Source organism: Stegastes partitus, unplaced genomic scaffold (assembly GCF_000690725.1).
Source record: "Stegastes partitus isolate 25-593 unplaced genomic scaffold, Stegastes_partitus-1.0.2 Scaffold628, whole genome shotgun sequence".
Taxonomy (NCBI): domain Eukaryota; kingdom Metazoa; phylum Chordata; class Actinopteri; family Pomacentridae; genus Stegastes; species Stegastes partitus.
This window is the reverse complement of record NW_007578359.1, coordinates 40289-60806: the sequence shown is the minus strand read 5'-3', so window position 1 is coordinate 60806 and position 20518 is coordinate 40289. Positions and strand designations below refer to the sequence as shown.

The window sequence follows — 20518 nt, the reverse complement described above, 5'->3', positions numbered from 1 at the left end:
CCGGCCTTAGCCTAACCAGGTAACAAACTCCTGAGTGTTGGAATCTAACGTTTACCAAGTCTGTTTTGACAAATCGAAACAATTACCTGAGGCAGGAATACCTCACCGGCTGTACAGCATGGACAGAAGGGTTTTACTTTTGTAGCTTTAGCTATCCAGTCGATTTGTTGGGCCAAAAATCTACTCACCAAAACTATGATGACAAAGCAAGGAAACGTTGCTAAAAACAGGGAAAAAACCTCAAACATTCAGACTTATGAGCAATCAGAGATCAAATATTAGCCAAAGGTGACAGTTCCCAAACCGACTTCAAGCTACCAAAGTTGTGGCACTTGCTCTTTTCTTGCTCAACATTTCAGGTGTGTTCAGGTCAAGTTTTCCCTCCAAATAAAATGGCCGCCAACCAGCTTAAACCATCTACAAGCAGTCTGACCATGTTTGATTTGGTTTATCAATTATGAAATATTCTTGTTGCCACATTCCGAATCATCGCACCAAATCGAGGTCAAAGCTACAAAAATAAAACCCAAACCTTGATAAATATATGTTAATTGTGAAGCCCCGTTTGTCCAGTTAGTGATAATGATTGAATCAGCTTGACCAATGTCAACTTTTAGGACTTAAATATGAAGTCTTCGTGTGTGGGTGTGATGCCTTCGTAGAGTCTGAGAACTTATCAAATATCTTTCTGGGTGATGTCGTGAGAAAACGTATTATTTTACATAAATGATGAGTTCTGTAGGGAAAGAAATGTGAATACAGATGCATTCGTCAATAAAGGAACACAAATAAGAAGATAATTGTGCTCAAGTTAATAAAGTGCAACAAGAGTTACAAAAAAAACAACATCCAGAATACACATTCGTTGTATGAAAACCAAAAAAAAGGTGAAAAAAACACAAGTTTTTCAATCAAACTTAAATATTTATTCATAAAACTCTAAGTCCCGCTACAAAAAGAGTATGTTACTGTAAAATCTTACATCTTTAATTTTACATTTCCCCCCCTCAACAAACATTGTCGTATCCCTTATGATATATAAAAAGACAAAACTATACAGTGACCAAGTTTTATAGTGTCTTTGGTACAAACTGTCAGTAATACCTCTGATTACGGTTCCCTTCGTGCTCTTTGAGAGAATCAGTGCAACGTTTAAACGGAATAAAACTAACGTCTCAACACATCAAGCGTCACGTTGAGAATACACTTTCTGGCGCCGTTCTTCAATAGTTTTCCCAAACTTGATGCGTATGAAGAAGCCCGTGAGCCAGTGGAAGACGTTTGTGTCTTTCCATCACTGAAATCCTAAAATTTAACCAAAAGCTGACTTCCACAAATCAACGAAATTTCACCAAAGTCAAGATTTCTCCTGTTTCTGTTTTATTGCTGAGCAACGTCACAGGCGGTGCTTCAAAAAACAACGTTTAGAGCAGCTTGTTAACATAAATTTTGCTCATTACTTCAGGTGGCTACAACAACACCTAGCTAGCTGACTGGTTAGCAAGCTACTAGCTGCCGAGCCCGGGCAGGGTCTACGGACATTAATCGGAGAACTTTTTGTGTTTAAACGAAAGTTTTGTGTTTGAATAATTCAAATAATAAAAAATAATCTAAAACTGCATTTACTTGCAAACCTACACTTTGGGTGGTACAACAATACCTAGCTAGCTCATTGGTTAGCAAGCGACTAGCTGCCTAGCCCGAGCAGGGCCTAGGGACATTAATTATTTTTATTTTTTTTTTAAATTAAAGTTTCGTGTTTGAATAATTCAAATCATAACAAATATTGTAAAGCTGCCTTTACTTGCAAACCTAAACTTTGCTAAAAACTTTGGGTGGCTACGACACTAACTAGCTAGCTCACTGGTTAGCACGGTCTGATAGCTTCCAGAAATGAAGGCAAAAAAGTTAAAGTGGATTCCTTAGTGGAACATTGAAGTGTTCCACTAATTCTTGAGTTTGTACCATTTGAACACACTGAATGTTGAAGCTAGGCTACTGCACATATCAGCGGTTAAAGCTGAGGAATCTCCACTGCTACCAAGTCCGAACTGCAAAGTTTAAAAGCATTTTTTGTGGTAACTGTTGGACGTTGAGGGGTGAACCTGACATTGACCGACATCTGCAAACAGGGAACTGTAATTAAAAGGCATTACTGAAGACAACATATGTAATATTGGCATATAATCTGTCTCAAGTGCTACTGAACAAACATATCGACATCTACAGACTCGAGGCAAGTCTTGACACGAAACAAACCACTGCTGATGGACGAGAACCCTCCTCGGTTTACGTTTCTCCACGTACGACAAAAAGAATCTCTACCAAACAAAAAAACGCGACGCATTCTTGTAGAAAATCACTGATAGCAAAAAGGATTAAGGCACATGATGGTGACAGATGACTCATGACTGAGGCCAGCCTGAAACATTGGTCTGCTTTACTTTAAACACATTCAAGCTCAAGAGGAAGAAGTCGTTACAAAAAGAACAATGGGAGAAAGTTCACCACCTCAAAAACCAAAAGTCCAACTCAGATTGTTTTTCCAAAAGTTCCGGCGGAGAAAAAAGGTCTTCAACCAGCAGCAGTGAATATATATTTTATATTTATATATAATATAGTGTATATATTACATTAGTAGTGTGTGTGTGTGTGTGTGTGTGTGTGTGTGTGTGTGTACAGCGAGGAGGCATCGCACAGCAAATCTCCTCCGTTTCGTCGTCCAGCAGCCGTTCGGAGACACAGTCTCTCTGCGCTTCGGTGGTCCATCGATCGTCCTTCAGTTTGTCGTGAACCTGTGGAGCACGAATCAGAGGACAGATTTAGTCGACTAGCAGGACGAGGACACAAACATCCTGCATTAACCAGAAACAAATCAGCAAAGACAGAAGCAGCAGAACCTGAAGACCTACAAGTGCTGCTAGAAAAATGCAACCAGCTGGAGCCATGTTTGAAAAGGACCGACGTACTTCTGGTACCTGGCTATGATGCGTTGGACCATCCTGTCCGTGATGCCTGGACACACCTCTTCAGCCAATCGGATGTTGCTCTCCAGTTTCTCGATGGCCAATCGCTGCTCAGAATGCTCCTTGTGCTGCTGTTTCAACTGCAGAAGAAGAAGACGACGATAAAATAAACCATCAAATAAACAGCGGTTTGAAACTACAGCTGGTTAGCTTAGCTTAGCATAAAGCTCCAAATAACTGTGATGCTACGATGATGTATCACAATCACTGCAGGTAATAAAACCAACAAAGAATTCATTTTTTAAATTTCAAAGTTTAAAGTTGCAAATTTACAGAAAGAAACGTAAATATTTTCTGAACTTCAAATACCATAAATAAAAGATATTCTTTGGTTAAAGCCACAAATTAGAAATACCTTAGAAAGTGTTAACTTACCAACTTTCCTACCCACGCTTCAGGTAAATTCATCTGATGCAGCCATGTTTTGTTACTTAAACTTACAAACTTTGACCTCAGGGATTTTGATTTGTTTTACTTAAATATTACCCAAATCACTGGTTCCGTGATTTTCTTTTTCGCCGTTGTATAAAACTGCATCCAGTCCTTATGCTAAGCTAAACTAGCATGCCGCTAAGTATAATTTCATATTCAGCTGACAAACATGAGTCATATCAGAGTTTCTCTTTTTTTTTTGTTGCTGTTTTACATCTACAATGACACTTAAATATCTAAATGCGTCCAGTCCTTATGCTAAGCTATGCTAACATGCTACAGAACGCTAAATTGTCTCCAGTGGATAAACATGAGTGACACCTTTTTAGCTTCCTCTCAGCAAAGAAAAACCATTTCCCAAATGTCAAACGATTCTGGAGCAACTTTAGAAAGCGTAAATATCGTTGTTAAGCTCCTGAACGCTGGAACTTCTTCTGTCTTGCTTTCTGAAGACAAAGTTTCAGAAAGTTGTGTTTTCTCTCTGAAGGCGGGATCCTATTTTACACTATATTCTCACAGGAAGCAGCTCAAAGCGTCGGTGTTATTCCCTCCACGTGAACACACCTGTACAGACTGAACCTGAAGCGTGGAGGTTTTGGTTTGCTAACGCTGGGTACTGACCTCAGTGAAGACGGGAGAGATGACCGTGGTCAGACTGGCAGATTTACTCAGCTGGTCCTGACCCTGAACACACAAAGGCAACGAAATCAGCTCCATTAATCAGCGTTACTGTGGTTTTAATCATAGCAGAGGCTCGTCTGGTCGGTTCCACAGGAAAACAATCAGTCCAAATTACACTCTCAATGATGCACATGTGACACAAAACTTAATTCACACTGACGAACTTCTGTCAGAACAGCGAGTTACGAACAACAAGCTGCATGACTGGACTTGATCGATTCAGATACCAGCAGTCAAATACCAGCTTTTTTATTCTCATATCTGCAGCAAAAGTGGACACGTCAGGTCTGAGAACGTAGATGTGAGCTTTGAGAAAAGACTAAAATACTAAACCTGACTTAAAAGCAACTAAAAAGTTCCCAACAGCTGCAGAGACGATGCAGAGCTGTTTCACACCGTGCACAAAACAAGCCTGAAATGTTGGATATTTTAATTATTTGTGCAGTAGCGGCTTCACGCTTTTGTTAAGTTTGAAAAAAGTGAATAAAATACGACAAGAACAAACACTTCATGCTGTTCCTGACAGCTGATCAGAGGAGGTGTGATCATCCTGAAGGCATCTATCCGCTGATGAAAGCCGGTTTATACTGAACACTATGTGACATACATACATGCTGGGTACTGTCCACCCCGTTGAGGGCGGTCCGTCCGTCCGTCTTCTTCTTCCGGACGGTGGTGAAGGTCCACTCAGGAGAGTCGCTGTTCTCTTTGTTGCTGGATTCGCTTCACACACAAAACACATCACTTGTTATCAAACGCCTGGAAACAAACCTGGAAGAACGAAGCCGCTGCTGCTGGAGCTGAGGCGGTGAACTTACCCGTCGGAGTCCTCGGAGCTGCTGTCGCTGTGGCCCTCCTGCTTCCACCTCCTGAAGCGGTCGATCAGCTCGCTCAGGTACGACGTCTTCTTGCAGTGTTTCACGATGAACTTGTGCTTCAGAAGCTCCTTGGCTGTCGGACGCTGCGGAGAAGAAGGAACATTTACTCAACGGGAGCCTCAGAAAGTAAGAGGTTTTGCAGATTTCCGGGTTAAAAGTTAAACATATTTCAGAAAACAGGTTTTGTTGGAGGAAGTAGTATCCTGTGTGTCCACCAGGAGGCAGCAACAAGCAGCTACAATCACACACAAGCTGCCTGAACATGAAGAACAGACGTCTCAAACCAGCTAAACTTTAAATAAAAAAACAACTGAAATTAAGCCACCTACACCCCAACGTCCACCCACATGTCGACCAGTAGGAGAAAATGGTAAAACTAATTTAAAATCTTATCAAAACAGGATAGTGCAGGATTACGGGGCTTTTATTTTTTAATTCAGCTGCACAAATCAACACAGTGAGCCCAAAGAACGGCCTGAAATTAGGAAAACAAACACGATGCTGTTATGGATTCAGGATGAACAATCATCAGCAGAGTTCTACCTTCATACTGTGAATATTTTCAGACCAAATTTATCACTTTTTATTTGAGTTTTTCCATCGTTTCTGCAGTGATGCACAAACTCAGACTACAGCTCAAAGTCAAGTACGCTGGCTGCAGGAAAACTATTTCCACTGTAGTAACAGATTTTCAGCTATTCTAAGATAATGAAGGACACAGGACTTGTCAGGCGTTTGTCTTACGAAGGTGGGGTCCTTGTTGAGACAGGCCTCGGTGAAGTCTTTGAAGCTCTTGGAGAAATCGCCGGTCAGCGTCGGAGGAGGCGACTTGGGGATGTGGAAGAGGACTCGCATCGGGTGCATGTCGGAGTTAGGAGGCTCCCCTTTGGCCAGTTCGATGGCCGTGATGCCCAGCGACCAAATATCGGCCTGCAAGGACAAAAACAGGAGCCAACGTTTGATGTCTGGGTCTTAAACCATCAGTCTCATGGAACATTTGCTGCTCGACCACCTCCTGATTCACCGGAAACCTTTAAATATGCACATTTATAAAGATATCAGGTATACTGTAGACTAAAATATTACTAAAAACTGATAAAGCAGAATCAACTAGTGGTATTTTCTGATTTCTAGGTCACAACAACACAAAACGAAACATATAGAATGCTTTTATTTTGAAATACTTGGTCACAAACTTAATAAAAATACACATATATTTGTTTAATTGATTGAGCACATTTGAGAAGAACAAAAACTGATAATCTGACGAAGTGTCACAGAGTTTGGTTGCCTCTTTGGTAACGACGATAACGAGACGATAAATCTCTGCTGAAGGGAGCTGAAGCAGCCAGCAGGGGGCGCCTCCTCCAACAGCCTCGTAGTACGATGAGCCGCTTGATTTATCACCTCGGTTTACGCTCCCACTGAGTTTATGGTCTGAATTGCCGGTTTCAAGCCTCCTCCAGTGCAGCTTGATGTTCATTTAGATAATTACAGTTTAATTTAGAGGACAATAGACGACAGAGCGGCGGAGGCTGAAGACGTGAACAGTCTGAGCTCATATTTCAACAGACGAGACTACGACGGCCAAATCCCAAACTAGAGGCACCGAAACAGTCGTCCATCTTCAGAAATGCTGATGTTTTAGTTTAACTACAAATGCGAGTCTAGTGGGAGAAACAGCTTATTTACATCAGCCAATCAACAACAAGAACGCTGTCCTGTCGAGAGTGAGAGGTCTGATCGGAGCTCATCAACCTCCTCAGAGGTCAGTAACAGTGAGAGGCTCCACCTGGTGGAACAACCAGGTACTACAGCTGATGTGTGGTACGTTTACCGACATCGTGACCTTTTCAGCTGTTAAATTGTTAACGATAATCAATCATTGACATTATTAGTCTGTCAACACTCAGACAGTCCTGAGAGGATCCACTCTCCAACCACCTGATTGGTTGAACGGCACCTTTAAACCTTCAGTTTATACCTTTTCTTAAACTGTCTTTTGTCGTCATGTTTTCATTTGCGTTCGTGCAGTTTCATCATCCTGCTTTGGATTCAAGCTAAAAAGTTCTTCCTCAGCTCAACAACTTGAATGCTTCATATTTCTAAAAACTCCTCTTCGTCTCCAAAACGACTTAAACGTTCACCAAGAAGCGACGAGACATCTTCAGAGGTTCGTTCTGTCCGACTGACAATCCAAACCCCCAAAAATATTCAGTTTACGGAAAGAGAAGAAGCAGCAAATGGTTTGGAGGTTTCTACTCCACAAATGAGTTAAACATCATGTTCCTGTTTATTAACTCATGATGTCAGCAGGACTCGTTGACCAGCTCGCCTCCATGTCGGGAATACCGGTTATTCTGCTATCTCACAAAGACAAACGCACCGAGTCGGGCGGTTTGGACGGACGCTGAGCGTCTGACTGCCGGTCTGCGCCCACCAGCCATCTGTCCACCTGATTGGGTGTCGGTCTGCAGAGCAGCTTGATCCGTCCGGCAGTCGGCCGTGGCTGCTCAGGTCACGTTACACAGCGGCCAGATGGCAGCAACGCAAACACAACCCGGCCTGGAGCGGCACAAACGTCACACAACCAGACCCCAAGAACTCAAACGTCCTCACAAAGCGTTTCCTGGAAAACACGAGCTGCGTTCGAAAGTCTAAGAAACAAAGTTAAATAAATCCATCGTCCTCAGAAGTTCTCCTCTTCTGTTGCTTCTCCACGTTGAATCGCTGTAAATTAAATTTGGCTTTTTAGAAAAGAACTCATCCCAAAAAAGACTGAAGCAGATTCAACAAAGTCAAACATAAAACATGCGACTGGTTCAATGTGGAAAAGTCAAAACTTCTTATCAGCACCGTAAGAAGAAAACGTGAAATAAATGTAATGTTTGACATCTAAGGTTTGTCTTATTCTGTCCAGTGGATGTGTTAGAATCACAATAACGTGTAAATTATGTAAAATCTGCATCGACTGACCAGAAAGTTAATTTGTCGTTACGCTGAACTTCAGCAAACATCCAACATCTAGCCGGATAGCTGCTTCCTTTATTTTTAGACATTTCAAACTTTACATTTCTTCATTAAATCCACTGAACTTACTGTAGATTTATCTTATTTTTAGATCTGCTGATTCTGAGCAGTTCTGGGGGCTGATTTTATACGAACTGACCAGATGATGTTTAATAATAAGGAAGCTGGAACATCTAACCAGGACTTCTGCTGAGTAAAAACAATGATTCCCACCTGGATAAAACATCAAGATAGTTGATAATGAATCAATTAATTAATCACTGCGCTGCTTCCTGACAATAAAACGTTCACAAATGAGAGTTTTTAATCCTCCAGCAGCATCCAGAGCTCATTAGCTCTGCACTATATAGTCCTTTATTATTATTATTATTAATGGTGAAGATTCCTCAGAAACAAACGGCGCCGGTGATATTTCTCGGTGACCAAACTGCAGCTTGTTTTCTGTTTGTTCTCGGCTTGCGTTTGCTCAACCGTCTGCAGGGTTTCGACAGGTTACACTCCGTCTTCCTTCCCCTTAACGAGAATAAAACCAAAAGTTCCTCCTCGTTCAAAGACGTCAAACTCCACACGTGCAGCTCAGTCTGTCTCAAATGACACGATTAAGACAATAATCAGGAGTGAAAGTCAAAGATGTTTGCAGGTTGGAACCAGAATGAAATGGTGTCGGTAGAACCTGACACCAGATCAGTTCTGGTCAGATGAAAGGTCTTCTCGCTACGATTCCTTTTCTCTGGTTTACAGACATTTTGTTGTTTTAAATTGTTCGGGACGAGTTTTGAGTTATTTTGGAGTTTTTTGACAAGTTTTGAATTGTTCTGGACAGACTTTGAGGCATTTTGGGATTTTTTTTGTCATTTTTGACACATTTTGGGTGATTTGGGAAACGTTTTCAGGCATACTGGGTCATCTTAGAGAAGCTTCACGACATTTTGGACGAGTTTTGAATGATTTGGGGCAGCGTTTGAGTCTTTCTGAACAGGTTTTTGTCACTAGGGACAAAATTCAAGTAACTTGGGTCAAGTTTTAAATTTATTTTGGACAATTTTACATCCATTTCATCAGTACAGCAGATAGACACATGACATTTAGGAGGAAGAACACATCTGGGTTCTGCTAGAACCTGACACCAGATCAGTTCTACATCCATCCAGGTGTCTCAGTCTGAACACTGGACCTGGTTTCTGTTCATGTCCTCTGTAACCAGCTGGTAGCATCAGTATTATGGGATGTATCGCAGTGAGAACAGTCATTTAAAGCGCTGTAATAAGCCCGTAATACAAAACGACTGAGCCACGCAGTGGATCGTGTCCAGAGGACGGTTCTGGTACGAGACGTTTCATTGGCTGTAACAGAGGTTGGTTCTGAGCCAACGTGAATCAAACCACACGAGGAGAGAAAGCAAACACGCCCTGATGGAGCGGCCTTATTTCCACAACACGCCTTCTGCAGGTGAGTTAAAACAAAAGGCGGCGACCGAGCAGCAGACGTGGCCTCGTTACGTAACTCCATAAAGAGCCTTTGTTGACTTTGTTCCTGAGCTTTAGCCCGGCCTTTCACTGCAGCAGGTGCAGCTCTGAGGCCTCAGAGATGCTCTGCCTGGAGGACACCTGTCCAGCTTTGTTCTGAACCCGCCAACAGAGACGACGGCGGTGAGGGGATCCCCGTACAGGACGAGCTGGAGGCTCGCCGTCAGGCCCAGAGCGCTGAACCAGACGGCGGCGGCAGCAGCAGCAGCGTCTCTTCGGATGCAAATAAAAGCCAGGCGACTGTGGAAACAATGCAAACCACCTGAAAGCTGGCGCAACAACAAATCCACGTGGATCCGGTCGCCACGGCAACGCGGCGGAGACAGGGGGAATCCCGGAGACGTGAGGCGTATTTATAGACCTGATGAAACACCTGAGCAGCACAATCAGTCCGACCGCTGGTACCAACAGAAGTGGACAAAAGTCAGGTTCTGCTTTTCACACGCAAACAAAAGGTCGTTGAGCAGCTTCTAACGAGGCAATTATGTCACGTTAGGTCCTTATTTCCACCTGCACTCAGACATTAGACCATCCAACACACCATGTCACTGGTTTCTAACATCCAGACATTCACCATGTGTTGAAGCTGGATGCAGTTAAAACAAGATATCTAACAAAGTGATGGTTCGTCTGCTGAGTTCTGATTAAACCCACAGCAGCTTCCGTTAGCGGCTCCGTCTGACCGCTAACAGCAGCATCTTTAGTGGCTGTTTTCTTCTGTGTTTGTAGCTTTTCTGCAGAAGATCAGCTGTTCACTGCGCTGTTTGCTCGTTAGCTGCCTGTCTGAGGTGAAGAGTCTCTCTGTAGGACCACCAGAGCAGCTCAGGATTCATGTCCTGTTAAATCCTGCTGGATTGTCCCTGATGTCCACATGTTGTGGAGCTCTGAGTGAACCAGAGCGTCGCTAAACGCTGCGTATGACCGTCTGCGGACCAACCTTGGAGTCGTAGGCCGACTGCTGGATCACCTCCGGCGCCATCCAGAACGGCGTTCCCACGAAGGTTTCCCTCTTGATCTGCGTGTCGGTGAGCTGACCGGCCACGCCGAAGTCGGCCAGCTTCACCTGACCGTGCTCGGACAGCAGGACGTTGGCAGCTGCAGACAAACAACAACAGTTTCAGCCTCAGAACATCCTGACCACCTCTGCGTTTCTACTGGAGCTTCACCACAAGGTTCCACCTGCAGAACGCTAAGGAACAGACTGGAGGCCCACTGGGTTGATCTGATGTACTTTCATGTACGATGAAACCGGCTTCAGTTTGGGACTCAGCAGATCATAAACACTGTGACTTCTCTGATAACTCCACATCCTGACCTTTGATGTCTCGGTGGATCTTCTTCTCAGAGTGCAGGTAGTCCAGGCCCTTCAGGATCTCCTTCAACATGGTGGCGATCTGAGACTCGTCGAACGGACCCGCACGCAGCTGCACACATTAAACACACACACACACACACGTGTAAACACACACACTCGCCAGGTGAGGACAGGTAGAGCACACGGAGGCTGCAGGCTGCAGGAACACACCCAGCTCTGTTTGATTCGAGGCAAGACTCGACACGGAAAACCAAACAAACAGAGACACGACAGCGCCTCGCTCGCTGGTTTGATTTGTTGTAAAGTTTTGATTCTGCCTGAACTGAAGCGTCTCAGAGCCTCAAACGTCTCCAGAAAACAGCTGCAGTCCAGATATTTTGCAAAAACACTTGTTTTAGTGCATTTATCTGGACGTAAACGTGCAGCAGGGAGTGAAAATCCACCAGATGGAGCAACATCATGCAGGTAAACTAAACGTAAGTCAGTGGATCAAGACCGTCTGATAAAAACTAAATTATTCTGAATTAATGATTACATCACAGCACAGGCGTTCAAACCTGTTTAGTTCTTGACCCGCCGTCAGAATCACTGTGATCTCATCAAACATGAACATTTCTTTACTTTTTTTACATTAATTTCTAACTTTTTAATCATTTCTTCAGAACTACAGCTTTGTGGATTCACTCGTTTCTTCACCAACACCATCTGGTAGAAAAAATTCACAGTTTTTTAAAAACCTTGACATCGTTTCTGTGCATTTATTTGGACTCAAATGTGTGTTTCATGAGTGAAAACCCACCAGATTAAGCAGAATTACAGAGTTACACAGAAGACACGGAGCTAAATCCTGTTTATTATTATTAAGGTTATTCTTCAGCATCACCTCGTGATCCGACGACCTGCTCGTCTACTGCAGTTAGCTTTGGATCAGTAAATCCGGTCACGACGTGGTTTCAGACTCACCAGGTCGAGCGCTGATCCTCCACCGAGATACTCCATGATGATCCACAGTTTGCTGCCCTGAAGGAGGAGCAACTAGTTAAAAATGCAGCCTTTAACAAAAGCCCTGAAACGACAGAAAGCTGCACCAGACTCAGCCCCAGTTCCTCCTACGTTTCCCAGCAGCCCCTCTGCTTCCTGCGCCTCACCTTCAGGTAGGAGCCGTAGTACTTGGTGATGTACGGACTGTCGCACTGGCTGAGCACCGTGATCTCCTGCTGGATGTCCTCGATCTCATCCTCGGCCTCCTCCAGGTCGATCGTCTTTATGGCCACGACGCTCTGAGTGCGATTATCGATGCCTTTGAACACCTGCGGGAGGAAAGAGTCGAGGTGAAGGAACCGAGGAGCCCTGAGAGGAGACAAACCCTGACTGGAAACCAACCGGGCTTCGTATAAAACGGTGACACCCACCTCTCCAAACGAGCCCTTTCCAATGCGATCCAACTTGGTGAACAGCTCCTCTGGATCGATCTGAGTGCTCTGAGGAGAGAAAAAAAGGTTCATTAGACTTTAGATTTACATAAATAAATTTTTTTCACATTATGTTATTGTTACTGATGCGTGTGTTGCTTAAAAGCTGAACAACAGAGACGTTTATCGACAGTGATGTCTGGAAAACTTCTCATAAATCAACTGAATGGACGTTTTTCTTCAGTGTTTCAGTCATTTCCATGTGAATCAAGCACGTTTACAGGCCTCCCTCTCCGAATCAGACAGTCGGCCTCTTCACCGATCGATAATCAATCACTCGTTCAAACAAACGATGTTTATTCCATCTGAAGCCATTTGTGGCCACAAACTCAGAAGCTGAAAGTAAAGCAGCTCCATCGCAGCAGCCCTGAGGGTGCAGGACCACTGTGGTCCTTGTTGAAGACGAGCTGGAGGTCATGAACCTCCTCAGAGTGTCTGAGCTCCCACAATGCTCTCTGCTGCCACCACAGAAACCTCCTCAGTCGCTCACAACACGACCAATAAACAAAAACAAAACTACGTAGGTTTGAACTCCAACATTCTTATGGAACGACTCCGCTCAGGATTGTTTAAAACCCAAACGAACATTGCTAGCTGTTCTATTAGCGCTCTGTCGTGTACGCGCTACGCTAGCAGATCTTTCAGTTCAAGCGAGCTCTGGTTGGAGATCATGAACCTTCTCAGAATCTCTGTCATGGTCCTGTTGCTGCTAAACTCCCACAATGCTCTCTGCTGCCAACCAGGAAGTGACGCCTTGTCTGGTCTCTAAACAGTGAGAGGCTCCACCTGGTGGAACAACCAGGTACTGCAGCTGGTCTACGATACGTTTACTGACATCACAACCTACTTCTTTTACCTTTTCAGTTACTATACTTTTAATCGGTTAAATAATGAACATCCCTATAGACGAAATTTACGTCACAAAGAGTCGGTCACAGCACACCTGGTGGAACAACCAGGTACTGCAGCTGCTCCAGGATACGTTTTCCTTCTTCTGCCTTTTCGGTTAATCTATTTTTATTTTTGCTAAATAATTATCAGCATTCATGACTGCACATTAACATCCCGAATCTATACAAACTGTGCGTAAAATGGTCATTTAATGAAAATTTAATTTAAAAAGTAAAGCAGATTTTTTTCTTTTGTTTTACGGTCTTTATTGTCATTTGACGTTTGTCTTATTTACATGTTCTGTTAAACCCAAATGCTTGTTTATTCATATTTGGTGAATAAAGAAACCAAAAACTCAAATAACACTATAATTGTTTCTTTCTCTGAGCTTTCTAGTGCGCGTCACAGTGTTTAGTTTACTTTAAAACAAAATCTTTGTTGTGTTTTTGTACGTCTTGTTTTGTTTCTTCAAATCAATAAAGTTTGTTCAAAGGAAAATAAAACCTGAATTACTGCGTTAACTAAACTCCCAAAAGCTTCTCAACAGCAGAGCTTCTGTCACATTCCCACAAACTCTGACTGGTTTCCTCACACTCGAGGCTTTGCGACACAACGGCCATGTTGTCAACACACACACACACACACAGACACACACACACACACACAGCCATAAAACGCAGAAGGAAGCGCGACGGTTAAAGATAACAGGAACTGAACACACACAGTGAACTTATCTCTGAGGGCTCCGGCTTCCTAAACACCAGCAGCGTTGGTGCATTTTACTGGAAAACAGCCGCTTTAGGGACTCCGTCAACGAGAGTTTCTGCCTTTACAGCAACAAAACACTGCGTCGGGTTTAAATTAAACCAGCCACATGGTTCTGGATCCACTAGAAACACTGCAGTGAAGCCTTTAATGTGGATTTTTATGCTTTAGCAGAGTGGTTGTTCCAGTCGGACGTTCTGGTGTCGGCATCACACGAACATCGAGATTCATGGATTTCAGAATACAAGCATAAAAATGAACCAAATCTGACAAAGTTCCCTCCAGAACCTCCTCAGAACATCTGGTTCTGTATCTGCAGAACCTTTATCTACTGACCAGAGTTCTACCTTCAGACTGTGAATGTTCCAGAGGTCCAGGTGCTTGAAGTCCACAGAGGAGGGTCCAGATTGATCACTTTAATGGACTTTTTCCATCATTTCTGAGCCTCAGAACTTCATCAGTACAGCAGATAGACACATGACATTTAGGAGGAAGAACACATCTGGGTTCTGGTAGAACCTGACACCAGATCAGTTCTACATCCATCCAGGTGTCTCCGTCTCAAGAGTAAATATGACTATATTAGATTTTTATTTATTTATTTATTTATTTTTACTCCCACAGAATGGGTCCTGTCTACAGATGGTTCTGGTAGGTTCTGGAGCTAAAATGGTCCTTCAATTGTCTAGAACTGGTTCTGACCGTCACACATGCTGATACCAGCCTGGAACGTTTACCCTCTTTAAAGGTCACATGACTTTGCGCTGTGAATTAGTTTCCCGGGTCAGACAGAGGACCCAGTATAGAACCCTGTGGAACACCACATCAACATTTCTGCTGCTAAAGGCCTCATTTGAACTGAGTCACACCATAGAAATCAAACAAATCCATAAAAATCAATTTGGAGCTACTTCTGTGGACCTAAAGAGTCTGAAAATATTCTTAGTGTGACGGTAAAACAGCTGATTCTGAGGAGATAAACTGGCTCTCAAATACGCAAAATATCAAAGGAAACGACTTTATTTTGAAAGAGAAGCACAGACACAGCGTTCAGCAGAATTTGGTTAAGTTCCAAAACTGTTCAAAAATAAATAAATAAATCAATATATGTTTTTAGTAAAATAATCTTATTTTATAATTCACATGTAAATTAATACCTTTATGTGATTTTACTATATAGTGAATTTAACAAAACTGAAAAAAAATAAAAAATATTTCTTGTAATGTTTTATCTAATTATTTACAGTTTTGAATTTTTAACATACACATTTCTTCTTTCAAATAACCACAAATATCTACAACATACCCACATGTTCTGCTGTTAAAACATAATTATAAACACTGTGTAATTACACGATCATAGTTTGTAATAAGACAAATACATTTTAAAACAGACATTATTTACAGTTTCGGTCAGTTTTTATACAGTTAACTTATATTTCTTGTTTAAAGTGATTTTCTGTAATTAATAAAACAGCAAAAATAGAAAAAAAAATATTCTCAATTTTTTCATTATTTCTAATAATATCTTTAAAATAGCAGCATTTTTGTGATTTAAATACTTTTTTTTTTTAAAAATTCTAAAATCAAATGTAAAAGAACAAATTACTATCTATAAAAACACTGATTTTTATGTGGACAGTATTTAGAGTTATGCTCACTTTTTAAAAATATATTTTCTATGATTTTACTCGCTGTTGTCTGTAATTTAACAAAACAAGGAACAGATGTGAAATAAATGGTTCAACATTTTCCAATCCCTGATGTACAAACATTTTTTTTTAAATAATGCAGGATATTTGTAAAATAATGATGAATAATGTGGATTTTGTTCCAGTTTGGTTTTTTGAGCATTAACATGTAAATTAATGCTTTTTTCTGTGAATTTACTCGTTATGTGTAGTTTAACTAAACTCTGTAAAATGACGGCAAACTGTTGAAATAAATCTGGTTGAAAACTGTAGGCGTATTTTTGTAATTCAGATTCCTGACCCCGGTTCGGTCCTGAACCTTCTGCTGGAGCTCTGAACAAACGCCTGACGCTGTGCCAGTTCGTCCGGCCGACTAAAAACAGAGCAGCAGAAGCCACAGAGCTGCAGACACACCCAGCCGCCAAACACTGCGGTCGCCGTCTGAAACACTGAAACTCTGGAGGACACCAGAAGCTGCTGCTCGGCGTCACGGCGTCCGTGTGGATTAACGAGCACGCGTGACGCACGTGTCGAGCCGTGAAACTTTACAGCGTCTGAAACGAAACCAGCGGCGTGGAATAAAGTCTGAAATGTGGATTTATGGATAGTTTCTGTTAGACGACAGACAGCCGACATCTGAGCAATAAAACATCAATAAATAGACTTTTCATGAATAAACAGAAGAGAAGTGTTGGACAGAGTTCACTACTTTCACTTAAACGTCATTTCAGCTCTATAAAAAACACCAAACGAGTCAAAAACGTATAAAAATCGTCCTGATTTAAAGGAACATTTCCTCCCGACAGCGTCCACAAGTCCTTCTTATTTGAATTCAAACAGGACATTTCTACATGATTGTGCCAACGTGACGTTAATGTTTGTTCTCCAGCAGCAGGTTAATAGATGGTGGACGACGAGGGGAAGCCCCGACGCCTCTTATCGGAGCGCTCCATCATAACCCAGATCTGAACAGCTGCTTTCTAAACGTCCTTATTGTCGCCACACAATCTACGAAGCAGATGAGCTATGAAGCTATGAAATTCAGTCGGCATATGTAGCAGCTCGGGACGCACAAAAAAGTCCATTAGCACGCCTCCGTAAACCCAACAGGAAATGTGCCATGTTGGAAAAACAGCGAGCACTACGGGCCATTTTCACTCATGTTGGCCATTTTTTTGTCATTTTCCCCAATCTATCTCCTCCTACAGGGAAGGTCGTACATACCTGAAGTTTGGCCAGAACAAACTACAGGAGGTGGTGATTAAAGGCTGTTAAAATGCCCCGAAAAAGTCTGACGGCGTGGAAATGGCGGCCTGTGCAATTTCAATGAAAGGCCATTTTGTCCAATTTTGTGGTGTTTCTGGCATTCTACGGAGTCCCGGCGGAAAGCTGTTTCAGCTACAGCTGCAAGATTCGGTGGGCCTGTGTAGCAGGTCAGGACGCACAAAAAAGTCAATTGGTGCCAAGTTCTAAACCCAACGAGAAATCTGCTATGTTGGAAAAACGGCAAACATTACGGGCCACTTTCGCTAATTTTTGGCCATTTTCCCAATCTATCTCCTCCTGCAGGGAAGGTCGTACACACCTGAAGTTTGGTCAGAACAAACTACAGGAGGTGGTGATTAAAGGTTAGCAAAACAGTCTGCAAAAGTCTGACGGCGTGGAAATGGTGCCCCCCTGAATTTGGCCACAACGCCATAAAACACCAGAATACGAGACGTGCTGTGTAACTGGCCTGTGTCCGCTGGAGGCTTTAATTTGATTTATTTTTTGCTGTAATCTGTGAAAACATGAACAAAAACCCAACACAGGTTAAGTGAAGATCCAGATTCCAGCGTTTACATTTATCCAATATTAAGTTCACAGTTTAGTCTGTAAACACCGACAGACTTCCTGCAGCACTTCGACCTTCACGCCTCCGTTTAAAGGAACAAAGTTAAATATTCGTCGGTCGCTGCTGGACTCTGTGGACACAAACTGGAAAAGTTTAACTGGGACCAAACGTCTGCAGGTTTACCGGTTCTGCAGCTTCGACTGAACGAGTCAATAACGAACAAACGGGTTCAGGCTGCAGCTCGTAATGCACCAAACGGTTGCTTCTCATCATGACAAATTAGTTTTTTGTGATTTACTGACAAAATGCTGTCATTTTACAATCAAATGTTGTAAAATGTTAGTAAAAAATATACAGAAAATATTTAAAGCTCGTCTTTTTTGGTTAATTCATACTTCTCTCTTATTTCTTTTTGCTGATTCAAATTGATTTAAATACAATTTAAGAAACTTTTCAATCACTTTTTTTTTTTTTAAATAAAACAAATATTATTAAATTAGAGATTTTGACAATACAGACAGTTTTTACAGTTTTTATACAGTTTATATAAAAACAAATTAAGTGATTTTGTCATTTAATAAAACAAGAAATATCTGTAAAATATTTTTTTTTTAAATTACAAACTGTTGTTTCTAATAATAAAAATATCTGTAAAAGAATTATTTGTTGTGATTTAAATACCCCAAAAACTAAATTTACATTCAAAACTAAACTAACAAATTATAATTTTTAATAAACAGATTTTTGATAAAGGCAAGATTTACAGATATATTTATTATTTTTATTAATTCATATTTTTTCTATGATTTTCTAGATGTTGTCAGTAATTTAACTAAACAAAAAAAATGTGTAAAATAGTATTAAAAATCTTTAATATACATAAATGTACAATATAATATTAATAAAGATGAATAATGAGGACGTTATCGGCTGTTGCTTAGGGCGAACATATTTTTATTTTTTCTGTGAATTTCCTCATTATTATAATTCATTTAACAAAACAGGGAGAATCTGTTTTTAAAACCTGTTTAATGATGAAATAACGAGCAAACTGGTCAGAGGAGGAAGCGATCATAAAGCTGGAGGTAAATAAAGAACTGATCCAGAAATAACTGCAACAAACAGACATGGAAAGAAAGGGCGGCAAAATGAGAAGAAGTAGTCTGGGATCGTTTGTTTTCTCCGTTTACCGCCGTCAACCTGCTGCTCATCCTCCATAGTTAAGGGATCCTTAAGTGAGAAACCAGACCCTTAAATATGCTCAAACATTTAAGGGAAACCTTCAGGAGGAAGATGAAGCTGAAACTACTTCATTTAGAGGAAACCTGAACTGGGACGTCGAGGAAACTTCAGTTTGTGATTGTTGACCAGTTTTGTTTTTTCATTGAGTCGTTGTGGTTTGCTGAGGGCAGATTAATGTAAAGAACCCCCATTAAAACCCCTTAAACCGCCGTGTGCTGGTTAAAGTGCAGGTCGGAGCGTCTGAACTGCCTTCAGGTGTCCGAGCTGAGAGCAGACGCAGTTCTCTCTCAGAATAACAGCAGCAGCAGCCACACATATTAAAATAACCAAAGAGGAAGCCGTCTGGTGCTACATGACCGACCACAGCTGCAGCAGAACCACTCGGCTGCTCAGCTTCTATCTTCAGATCTGAGACGAAGCCGGAGGACGCTGGTGCTCCGCCCATCAGACGGTCAGTCCATCAGCAGAGGATCAACGAGCAACATCCTGAAGGTGATCAACCTGGATCCATCTGTGTTCTCATTTACACGCTGAAAATAAAAAGCCAGTTCTGTAAAAACAACATTCAGCAGGGGGCCAGAGAAACACCTCAAATAACAGGAATGGTTCAAAACGCTGAGAATATCTGTCACATAATAAGAATTTTTGCCAATTTAAAATATAAAAAAAATAAATGTGTATTTTTGTAAAAATACATAATTTTTATTTATTTATTTATTTTAGGAGTAAACATGTAAATTTGAACTTTTTTGTGATTTTATTGGGGATTATCTGTAATTTAAGAGAAAAAACCTTTTGAATACAGTAAAAAAAACAAAACAGAAAAAATACTTTTTCATTATTTGACTAAATACTATCTGTAATTTAAGGGTTTAGAAAAAAACTCTAAAATTAAAAATTATAAATATTTTTCAATCCTTAATTTACATCATTCTTCTCTATTTTTTTTGCTGATTTGAATACAGTAAAAAATGTGTAAATGTTTTTGTAAAAATGTCGATATTTAAAGTTCGACATTACTTACAGTTTTACTCATTTTTTGTTTATTCCAATAAACACAGAAAATAAAAGCTTTTTTAAAGATTTTTTTTCCACATATATTATCTGTAATTTAACAAAAATATTTTTCAATCCTTGATATAAACATTTATTTTCTCATAACACTGATTTAAATATAAAAAAGTCTAATTTTACAGCCACATGTTGTGAAAGAATAAATGACTGTTTACACAAAGCACTGATTTATTTACAGTTGTGGCATATTTTTATTTTTTTTTTATTCATTTAGTCTATTGTTATTATTTTGAAGTCAACATGTAAATTAGAACTTTTTCTGTGACTTTACTAAATATTATCTGTAATTTAACAAAACAGGAAAAACCAGTGAACAATATATATATATTTAAAATTATTTTTTAATCCTTAATATTTGTATTTCTTTTAAATCACATCAAGGAACATTGCTGATGAAAATACATTAAAATATTTTACAGTCAAACACCGTCAAAGAAGGAATTCATGTGTTTTTTATTTACATTGTTTTTGTGCAGGCGACTGATCAAATAAAACATTTTTACTGTCATTGTTTTATAAGTATTATCTGCAACCTGACAAAACGGGAGCTTCTGTAAAATAATAAAGAGTCAGAGTTTATTTTCTACTCTAAACGGCTTTACGTCTGTCTGGAGGACGATGGAGGGAAAAATTAAACACCTGAGCTGCAGGTAAACGCTGA

At 40.9% G+C, this 20518-nt stretch overlaps 1 protein-coding gene across 2 annotated transcripts in view; it reads right to left on the bottom strand.

The window, feature by feature from the left end:
- Nucleotides 1–903: 903 nt before the first annotated feature.
- The window catches only part of LOC103363054 (serine/threonine protein kinase 26), a 34504-nt gene continuing 14889 nt past the window's right edge, over nucleotides 904–20518 (bottom strand). Inside the window, exons 2-12 of one of the 2 annotated variants that reach the window (XM_008289651.1) lie at nucleotides 12301–12369; nucleotides 12037–12198; nucleotides 11852–11908; nucleotides 10889–10997; nucleotides 10511–10668; nucleotides 5762–5947; nucleotides 4958–5100; nucleotides 4751–4862; nucleotides 4080–4142; nucleotides 2970–3106; nucleotides 904–2795 (exon numbers count right to left, since the gene is read on the bottom strand). In XM_008289651.1, coding sequence (XP_008287873.1) covers nucleotides 2780–2795; nucleotides 2970–3106; nucleotides 4080–4142; nucleotides 4751–4862; nucleotides 4958–5100; nucleotides 5762–5947; nucleotides 10511–10668; nucleotides 10889–10997; nucleotides 11852–11908; nucleotides 12037–12198; nucleotides 12301–12369 — 1212 coding nt within the window. In that variant the 3' untranslated portion in view covers nucleotides 904–2779. The remainder of the gene's footprint in view (nucleotides 2796–2969; nucleotides 3107–4079; nucleotides 4143–4750; nucleotides 4863–4957; nucleotides 5101–5761; nucleotides 5948–10510; nucleotides 10669–10888; nucleotides 10998–11851; nucleotides 11909–12036; nucleotides 12199–12300; nucleotides 12370–20518) is intronic. The other variant, XM_008289652.1, reaches the window with a different exon arrangement.